At 45.1% G+C, this 11,310-nt stretch overlaps 1 protein-coding gene across 1 annotated transcript in view; it reads right to left on the minus strand.

Moving 5' to 3' along the window:
• prkcz (protein kinase C, zeta) overlaps positions 1-7,523 on the minus strand; it is a 121,117-nt gene extending 113,594 nt beyond the window's left edge. Inside the window, exon 1 of the mRNA XM_018736585.2 lies at positions 7,117-7,523. Coding sequence (XP_018592101.1) covers positions 7,117-7,187 — 71 coding nt within the window. The 5' untranslated portion in view covers positions 7,188-7,523. The remainder of the gene's footprint in view (positions 1-7,116) is intronic.
• Positions 7,524-11,310: the final 3,787 nt, after the last annotated feature.

Here is an 11,310-nt window from a genome sequence, read left to right on the forward strand (position 1 = left end):
AAATAACCCTACAGATAAAATATTAGCCACACATTTAATGACCGAGAACTACGTTATCTAGTATAGATAAGGACTAAGCCAGTGGCAACTGAGGAGAGGAAAACAAGATGCTCCCAACCGGAAAGGAGCAAAGGGGGGAAAAATAAACCCCTGGGGGTCCAAGTGCCAATAAAGTTCTGGATCTGTTCATATATTTATAGACAAAAAATAAAATAGAAGAGTATGACACACATACCCTTTCTCGAGCACCTCTTCCAGAAATAAAACTGTACGAGAAGGAAGTGTAGAAGTCGATAAGGATCAGGAGTTGAATTTATTGCCATTACACCTTGGAAGGTAGTTCCCTATAGAGAAATAAGCTCTTAGACGGAACACAAAGAGGCCGAGAGGAGCTTTATCAGCTCTCAACATTCCTGTGCTCAGCGTTACTGCATTCGGTGCTGTTCCAGCTATCTCTCCAGTAAACAACACACACACACACACACACACACACACACACACACACACACAGTTTTTCATATCCTCTCAAAGGCTGCTGTCTGCAGGCCCTTTTCCCTCCTCCTCCTCTCTCTACGGCCTGGACTGCGGAAGAGCCAAAGTCTGCCTGGTTTCACAGCCGTTCGCTTCAGAGCCACGTTCGTACCCCTCCGCGCGTCGTTAGTACGAGCCGCCGACTCGTCGAGCGAGACCTTCACAGCGTCACACGCACGGACGGGATGGAGGGAAATTAATGGCAGGAGCAATTGTGTCCTTCAGCACTTCCCAAAATGTCACTTCTTGCTGATCTCTTCTACTGCACAACTCATAACAAGTGAGGAAAAAAAAAAAAAAAAAGTTATGAAAAACTTTTACACACACAGAGAAAAATGTATTTACTTTTATTTATCTCACTCTTCTCTGCAAATCAGCTTGCAGTTTAAAGCTACTTACACTGATTTACTCATTTATACAGCAGGGTAATTTTTACTGTATCACCAGGATAAGTACCTTGCTCAAGGGTACTAGTGCTGGAGGTGGGATTCGAACCTGCAACCTCCGACCCCAAAAGGAGCAGCGCTTACCACTGCTCAGTACATTTCATAGTAAATAGTTATTGAGTTTCTATCTCCTGCGAACTGTGAAATAGTGTGTGTGTGTGTGTGTGTGTGTGTGTGTGTAATTACTGGGATCTTTCTTCACTTTATTATATATTCATCTACCCAATAACCTTCTGTGAGGCAACTTATTTGTGAGGCGCTTCTTAGACAAACATATCTACCCTCTCATACACGCACTCATTTTCATTGACCATGTATCCTTGAGGGTCATGGTGATTCAAAGCCTATCCTGGAAGTACTGGGTGCAAGGTGGGGGCACTCTGGACAGGATGCCAGTCCATCAGAGGGTAGCCACACACACACACACACACACACACACACACACACACACACACACACACACACACACAGAGAAAGCTCCCCTGCACTGCATGTTTGGACTGTGAGAGGAAACCAGAGCACCTGGAGGAAGTCCACACAGACACAGGGAGGGAAACATGCAAACTCCACACAGACTGAGCTGTTTTTGAACCTATGCCTGAACAGCACAGGTGCTGTAAAGGACCAGTGCTACACAACTGTAATACAGAAGGGTAATTTTTACTGTATCATTTCAGGTAAGTATCTCAATCAGCAGTAAGCGTGGATGTTCTCAATTCCAACTCTGTTCTGGTGGAACAACCTCCCCCTCTCACTCAGAACTGCTGAAACTCTGTCCACATTCAAGAAGGGTCTGAAAACTCACCTTTTCTAGACTCACTTTGCCCAAGATCTCTCAAGCTCATGCATGACGTAAAAGTTCATGCGCCATAACTTCATAATCATACCCAGATAAGCCTTTACACAGCACCTACTCCGGCATTGTATGTAAATGTTTGTGTACCTTTTAAAAAATAAAATTGCAGCAGGTTATGAGGATTCATCTATCCTGCATTTTATGCACCTCCTCACACAATGAACATCTGTGCATCAACCAGAAAGTAATAAACCAAATTTACTTAAGAATAACATGTCTGCAGCCATGTCTCTGTCTCCTAATGCAATGTACAAATTGTATTTTCTGTGAAATACAGATCGCTTTGGAGAAAAGCATCTGCTAAATGAATAAATGTAAAAGTATCAAAGCAGGATGTAGGATTCAAGTCTAGGTCTTCAGAATACAAATTGACAGCTGGACCCTGGACTCTCTCCAGCTGCATCCAGGTAGTTGGCGTCATTCACCTATGAAAAGCTGCAGGAGAAACAAGTTCACCTACGAAGTCATTTAGTACCAAGTGACCCCCCCCCCCACCCCCCACCAGCACAGGTAGGTCCTCACTTTCAATGTATTACTCTTCAAAATGCTGCCAGTCCTCTCGAACACGCTGAGGGAACGAAACACCAAGACTATCTGCGCTTCGGCTCAGCGGGCACCTCTCGAACCCGTCTCCCCCGGGACAAGCAACCTTCCCGCTTCGTTAACCCCGAGACCTTGTCCAAACAACGCGTCGTTCCTACGACAACATCAATCCCCCCTTTGGGCTCCGCTCCAGCTGCGAACAAAAAGCCTCTATCCCCCCGGTCGGGCAGGGATCCATCGCTGGGCCGGGACCCCCGTGCCGTGCGCGGGCCACGCCCACCACCCCCCAGACGGGCCTGGAAGTCATTACGAAAGGCTCGGCTGCGGAAAGCAGAGCAGCCGTACACTAAGGGCATCGGGCCGCTTGGCACGTTGACTGAAGAGAGGTCAAAGGTCACCCTAGATGCACAAAGTCAGGGTCAGGTCACAACAGGAACCCGTGACCTGAGATCTCTCTGGCACAAACAGGGTAAATATTACAATAGTATACATAACAACACATACACTTTTACATATACCTTACACTGTTCTCCAAGGTTTGTACACTGAGCTAGTTACAGCAAGGTAACTTTTACTGCATCTCTTTAGAGTATGTTCCTTGATCAAGGGATGGGATTCGAGGGAGGAAAAAAAAAAAAACAGCACCAGTAAATCAGCACTATGCACAGCGTTTGGGACACATCAAACAAATCACTGGATCTCCAAATGTATACATGAGTTTTTTTTTTCCCCCCAAAGGAACATGGTAAAAACCCGCAGACCCCCCCAAATCCCCAAACTCGGACCAAACATTGGAACCTTAAGAACTCAAAATGTTGATAAGAAATACCATAAGGATGATGAGGCCACTCGGCCTATCCTCCTCCATAACATCAATAATTTGAATGCTCTGAGTTTTTCTCAGTGAAATAAAAAGTTAATGTGTACAATGAAACCGGAGAAACTCTCGCTTCACCCTTCCCCTCATGTGACATGTTCATAACCTTCATTCCACTGCAGCGCAATAATCTTCATAATAACACAGCAAGATATTCGTCCAAATGGGACCAAGGTGCACGTCAGCACCTACGTTCATGCAGGTTGTTCATTCGCAAACCCAAAACTGTCCTGACCGCACCACAAGGATGCTTGTTCTTAACCTAGTTTGAATGAAATGGTTCCTGTGCTCTGCTCGAACCCAGCGCCCAGACTGTTTCCACCTGCTGTTCGAAAAGCGACAGATCTGACCTTAACTGAGACCTTCAGAAATTAAGTTCTCAGCATGGTTTTAAAAAAAAAAAAAAAAAACAGTAAAGTGAAAATCCTGGGTGGCAGGGGTGGGGGGTGCCAAGGGATACAAGGGCAGATTTGGGAATCCCGCAAGGATCTGCGGCGCCTCGCCGTAACCTGTGGAGGTATGCGAACCTTGGTGTGAACGTTCATGTCAACGAAGGTGCGAACGGACGCCCGACAAGAGCGCCGACTCTTCAGCCGCGACGTTTACGGCGACTCGGCAGCAGCCCGCAGGGAAACACTCACAGCTAAGGATAAACCGGCACATAATTGGTTGCTAAGCAACCGCAGGGATTAGCCGATGCTGAAGCCAGCTTTGAGTCCATCAGGGGTCTGAGTAACACCCCAAAAATATTTATAGCAAACGGGAGAAACCAGCGAAATGAGAAAGCGCTGAATCGGACCGACCCAATTCAGGACATTCCCTTCACACCCGAGTCTCGCCAGATTTCTGGTTCATCAGCAGTTTTCGCTATTTAACTGGTCCGTTTGCACGTCAAACTCAAACACAGCGCAACATCCATTTATCATCAATAAACGCTTGCCCAGTGCCGGTGCCCAGAGGTTCACAGTCCATTCTGGAAACACAGGGCGTGCGAGAGGGTACACACTGGATGGGACAGCAGGCACTCTCTCTCTCTCACACACACACACACACACACACACACACACACACACACACAGCAATTCAGACTAACCCGTTTGCCCGAGACACATCTTTGGACTGTGGGAAGAAAAAATTACACATTTTTATAAAATTACACACACATATGCATATATACTGTGCGTGTGTGCGCGCGTGTGTGTGTAATTATATAAAAATGTGTTAATTTAAATACTGGAACCCGGTCAAACAGTGGACGTGAATTATACTTACTATATAAACACAGACATGGGATAGATAACATATAGACAGTATAAATATTTATATAGCAAGTATAATCAGTACGAAACCTTGTGACATTTCAACCCGTGACCTAGAGAGAAAAACCACAGCACCTCGGGCTGTGGCTCAGCTTTGCCTCCGAGTTCACCTCCACCGTTTGACCGGGTTCCAGTATTGCAAAAGGTGGATTTGCAGAAAAGGTAAATGGAAAAGGTGAGGAATTTTCCACATTTCCTGCAATGCTGCCACATCTGAGGGACGAAGCCGCCCCTCGGGATCCCCGTGACCCAGAGAGGATGAGGAGCCACGGACCCTCTGATGTTTATTCAAGCACTCCCACGCTGCAGAACAACACACAAACACGACACGAAATGCCTAACATATACAGTATACAGGACTAAATCTGTTATGAGATCGTTTTAACTACGTTACGGAAATATACAAAATCCTGCGTTTGTTTTCCCGTGAAAAGAAATCCCAAGATCAGCAGCAATTGGGGGGAAGTCTGAAAAATAAGTAGAAAAGTGTAATTTTGGACAAAGCGTGGGACACTGAAGTGGGAAAAGGTGCAGATTGAACTCTGAGCTCATTTTCCCAGGTTTGAAAACTGATGTCACCGTTTCCATGGAGACCTGAGGGCCAACATGATATTTCTGATGGAGCCGCATGACATTCGGCGCAACTCCCGGAACAACACCGAACCCCGTCCCGCGGTACGACTGAGATGCAGGACGGCTCCGAGCTGGAGATGGGAACACGACTCGGAGAGAAGGGCAATGAATGCGGCGCCGTGTTTTAGCACAGGCCAGACAGCGGGAGGCGCTCCGCAGCAGGGTCTCCCTCTCCAGGCTCCTTATCTCAGCAGCCTGCCCTGCTATGTTTGCCAGCCCAGCCCTGCTCCACCGAGCCTCCCACTATGCCCACATGCCAGTCAGTCCATCTAAACAGGTACCATGCTGTCGAAATACCGCGGTCCACGGATATTTATAGTGCTGATCTCCACACCCCTCGCTCACAGCCTGGAACACACAGCGTCGATGTGACGCCGGTGACCGATAGTGTACAGCAGCAGTACAGGAATTCAGCTAAAGGAAGGCAAACAGCACCAAGGACATGAACCAAATGTAATTTTAAAAAGGAACTTCCATTTATCACTTCTTAAGTGCATCTCTGGTACAAAGTACTGCAATAACTACACTTCTCAATTAATGAGCTCCGTCCACAATTGGATTTGTGGAACCCCTCAAGTGGCACCATAAAGTCATTAGAATTTCTACATGTGTTAAAAGGTTTGTTAGAGAGCCACTCTCTTTTGATGCTTATGTCCAAAATTATCTTATATCTTACAGATGTACAGTTGTATATTTCAGAGAGAGAACCGAGGGCTCAGATGGCACCCGATCCAACAACCTTTACACGATAACACACTAGCCTACCACCGTATCATCTGTGACCTTAGATAACATACACATTTCAGCGCTGATACTTCAGTGGGAAGTGTTTCATACATCACTTCTTACTGTAGGTGATGACGCAGTAAAACTTAGTGACATGCCTTTGTTATGCGCAGCCCCATGTCTAGGAGACACAGCAAAACAAACACCCAGTTTGTGGCTCCACCAAAGTCCCATTCGCACTTTAGTACCTCACCATTTTCTATTTGTTCAGTTAAATTTCAAAATTTTAAGTTTGTGTGTTCGGACACTGGCAGAACGGAGAAGTTTGTTTTCAGACACAGTACGATGTCATGCGGCCCACTTCTTGGGGTCATGATTAACTCCTTATTATAAGGAATTAACTCCTTATACTGCCATCTCAACACAGAACTGTTGGACAAACTCCGCTAATTCGGGCGGCATTTATTGCCAGTAAAAATTAACTTCTCTGCAGAGAAAGGAAGGTCATCCTATGGAGCTGTGTAATCACTCATTCCAACACTGTGTGGGTGTTCAGAACACCACCACCATTAATTACTCTAAAATTAATCATTATTCGCATGAGCATCAACACAAGAAGCCATTAATTATGTGTTCACTGAGACGAGGAAGTACCACTATTACTTAGAATATTTCTTACTGAGCAATTTTGCCCATGACGTCATTGTAAAGCGTTTAATCATTACGTCAGTGTCAAGAAAGCCGAATGACGTCGCCACAAGCAGGACTTTGATAATGACGTCACACACGCAGCAAAAGTAATATTAACACAGGTTACAGTCATTTGTGTTGCAGAAGAGTGTTTTTTGTGAAGCTTTTGTGTTTCTGGAGTTTGTTGTTAAAATCACTCACGTTCACACCTTTTTACTTTAATCAATGTGACACAGATTGACGGGCCCTCAAGTCCAAACTGCGAAAGTTTCTCTTTTATACAATAACTTCTACCACACAGCACGACTTCTCTTTACCGCCACTCCTTAAGTTTAAATCTTCTCTTTTTTATTATTATGTTATTAGAATATCATGGACGCACACGCGGTGCTAACGGTGGTTAACTAGTCCTTTCTTCCTCCTGGTTAAGTAGTGCTAGTTAGTGGTGTGCGGAGAAACGGGGAGTTGAGCGCCGCTGGGTCTCTACTCACTCACCCCCCGTAATGGGCTTTGATCTTCACGGGCTCCCAGAGCGGCTCCATGACGGATCGCATCTCGGTGGGCATCGGCGCCCCGGCCGGGTCACTCGTCGTCGTCGCTGCGGCGGGACGGAGCGGAGCGGGACGGGACGGAGCGGGACGGGACGGAGCGAAGCGGAGCTCGATGGTCCGCGGTCCGCCCGGCGGTGGGAGGAGGACGGAGGAGGAGGAGGACGAAGGAGAGCGGCGAGACGGAGGACAGACCCACTGAGTGAAGTTCCGCGGACGGAAAGGCGGTCGGAGGAGAGAGCGCGGATGTCCCGGCTCAACAGGTGGCTCCTTTTCCGCCACCGGGCGGAGCGTGCGAGGGGTGATCTAGTATGGAGGGGAGGCTCCGGACACTGGCCGGACGGACGGACGGACGGACGGACAGACGGACGGGGCGCAGATCCACCTGTTGCCGACAGCGTTGGGCTGCGATCCCTACGCTGCAGCGGGTCGGTTACTTATTATTTCAGCGGGACATGGCGAGTTAAAGGGAGCTCGGCGGCCGAATCCAGCCAGTGTCCGCCTCCACGGCGAGTGCGTGCGAGAGCGCGAGCGCTCATGGCCACCGGTTATTAATCCACTCGCCGATTACTAGTTCTCATCACTAACAAACAGGCGTCAGTCCGCCGTTAACTCCTCGCGCGCTGAATGAATGCCTCTGCGCGGCTCTCGTGTTTCTGTCCTCTTTAACCTCGCCTCCACTGTTTTTCTATTAGCACTGTATAGTATAATACAGTACTCACTACAGGATTATTCTGAGTTATATTGCACTGGGTGGATGATTGTGTTTGTGGGAAGTAATCTCAGATTAAATCTGAAGTGCACAACTCCGCTCTAAAACTGCTGTCACACTGAGCTAATTTCCAATAAATACTTGGCTAAGCATTGCTATGCGAAATCAAATGGTACTGTTACTCTAAGAAGCACACTTTTAGCCAACGACTCGTTTTTTCAAACTTGACATTAGAAATTGTCTGTCTCGAGGATGAACCGCCTCATGTACTTCCGGTAAAGTGAACGTGCTCGAACTCGATTTCGATTGGCTGTGTGTCCCTCGAGCTCCTGAGGGGAAAGGCACTATTGGCTCGATCTGTGGTCGGTCTCCCTGGAGACCTGGTTTAAGGGTCGATGGCAGCCAATAGAAATTCACACACCTTGACCAATGACGAAAGAGGACCGCACAGCAGCAGCAGACGATAACATTACTGGCTGGAATTATAAAAATGTGTATAATCTCTAATAAAGGATAATATTACTAATATTGCCAATTTTTTTTACCACGGTCACCACTAATTCCAGTGCTGTTATAACACTACGAGGAATAGAGTGATTCAACAATGGAAATACGAGTTTCTGTTATTGAATAAAATTAAAATTGAAATGAATGCATGATGAGAACTTCGATAAGTCTCAGTGAAACAATCTTATATAATATTTGATTCTCAGGAAATAATCTGATCGAAAACCAACAGTAAAAGCTCATAAGTGCAAAACCGTTGATGTGTCGCTTTCTCGGCTGAAGGAGTTTGGTGCCGACATTCCCTTCGTTTTGGCGCCATCTACCGGAAGATAGTGGCAATGTCTTCATGAAGAAGGTGTCAAAGAATGAATGAATGAATGAATATGTATTAATTGCACGAGGCTACAGCAGCACACCGCACACAAAATGCAACGACGTGAGACAGAAAGAAAGTGGACTGGAAAGACAATACAAAAGTATAAAAGAATATGAAACAAAATAAATCAGCATTATTGGACAAAAACATCTTAAACTCACACACATACATTAGCACTGAGTATGTAGTTATACTTTGTTCAGATGAAATGTAATACTCTCATTTTTACAGTATAACGGAAATTAAAAATATATAGTGTGTGAGTGACAGAGAGAGTGTGTTCCACTGATTTATGGATGAATGACCCAGTGTAAGTAGTGTATCTAGCAGTGTAAGTCTTTTGGCGCTCTGGTTTCCTCCCACAGTCCAAAGACATGCTGTTCAGGTTCACCCATAGTGTGTGAGTGACAGAGAGAGTGTGTTTTTAACTTCAACTTTATTAAAATAAAGTTAATATCATACACAGTTAGAAACAAATCATATCAACAAGGTTACAAGTAAACAAATTAAAAACAACTACATCCCCTTCGTTCATTGACAAAACTTACCACAAGATCATTACATAAAATACATTGCCACAGCACAAAAACATAAAATCTCTCTCCAGCAACATGTATTCAAAACTCATAAAACAGAAAACAACCCCCTTCAACTGGCCTACATATATATACCACATTCTCACACACACCGACACACCCAGAAAGATTTGTGAGTTTTTTTTTTTTTTTTCCCACGGATCAGAATAGATCACCAACCCACTCAAGGGTGTCTGAGTTCACACACTGTCTTACTCGACAGGAATAAATCTCCCCATTCATAATTTCCGATAATTAAAATCTTTATTCAATAAATTAATCCTAAAAACTGCCATGCAAACAATAAAATTTAAAATAAATACTAAAATCAATAAGACTAACTAATATAAGAACTGCATGGCAGAACCTTTAAAACACCAAAAAAAAAAAAAAATACCCCAAGGCTTAAAATCATACATAATAAATAATTAAAGGAAAACTTACCAGGTAACATTCACTGCTCAAGATGGGTGGTCCTTTGGCCTGTTCCCAAAGTGTTACCATACACCTTACCTACAATTTTTAGGCAATTCCCTTTTCGTAACAGGTCTCCCCTATTGTTGTTTTAGTGGAGTAGGTGAATGATAAAGTACATATACAGAGTTAAAACACAACAATCGTCAATTGTTAATTATTTAACAATAAATGAATAAATAAGAAAACACAAACACAGCCCACACATAGTCATTTGTAGATGACTACTTAAAAGTGCAATCAGTGCTATAAATTCATAAAATAGTGCAAAATAAATAAAACGTGCCATAAAAATTAGAAACCCTACACCTAACATAAAACATATAACACACCACAAAACGCACCACTTATATTCACCAAAAACAGGGGTTACAGTGTTTTATAAGTGCGAAAGGATGGAGGATCTGCCACAAACCTGTGGGGTTACAGCCAAAAGAGGCCCTTCCACATTTTTTTGGCTTCTAAGTAACCCCATTGAGTGATCTCTTTCTCCATCCTAAACGTTAGGTCGGCCCGGATTTTATGATACACACGCTGGACGCCCAAGCCTACCCCTGCCCGGACCAGCTGGGTTCTTGCGTTCCAAAGCTCTTGCTTGGCCACACTTATCACCAGCCACATCCGGATGGCTGCTGCCTTCCGAACGCCAGGGTCCCATTCCATCAAGACTTTGTCGTACGTCAAAAATTTTTGCGGCTCGATCTTCCTGCACAGTGAGTCACCAAACGCCAGACCTCCAGCACCTGACCGCAGTTTCAAAATGCACGTGCGAGAGTTTCACTCTTACTACACTGGAGTCGTGGGCGGAGTGGGTGGCTGATTAATTTGTGCTCATACAGGACTACTTTGACTGGCAATCTACTTTGTAGACAACGCCCGTTGAAATCTTGCAAATGTGGTTGAGCTCCTTTGGCTGAATCCTGCCCCACGTGCCCTCCTCGAGCCCAGGAAGAACTCGAGTTCCTCTCCTCTCAACCACGGCCTTATACAAGGCCCTGCTGTGGTGTTACTCCACTTTACAGCGTGGCTGTAGTGATCGGGCCATCTCTTGTCATTCGGCCTGGTGTTGGACCAGGACTTCACCAACTGGCGCATCGGAAGGGCCAACCAAAGACGCACAAAGTACTGTTGGGGATGCTCAGTCGGAGCTGCCAGTCGGTTACATAACTGGAGGAGGAAGAGAATCCAGTTTAAGAGGAATATCAGGCACATCCCTCCCTCCCATCGCGATAGATAGATAGACAGATAGATAGATATACTTTATTGATCCCACAAGGGAAATTATTACATTACAGCAGCAGAACACAAGTCTGATAAATACTTGCAATATAAAAGAAATAACATGTTTTGTGACATGTTATTCCATGTGCACAGATATGCGAGAAAATTTAATCAGTCCAAGAACTGCAAGATACAAACAGTACATTTGAAGTGTTCACCTTGCATTTTAATGCATTTTAATGAATTTTACTCTTTCCTTAACTCGATGTATTTTTG

The sequence above is a fragment of the Scleropages formosus genome, chromosome 2, assembly GCF_900964775.1.
Source record: "Scleropages formosus chromosome 2, fSclFor1.1, whole genome shotgun sequence".
NCBI lineage: Eukaryota > Metazoa > Chordata > Actinopteri > Osteoglossiformes > Osteoglossidae > Scleropages > Scleropages formosus.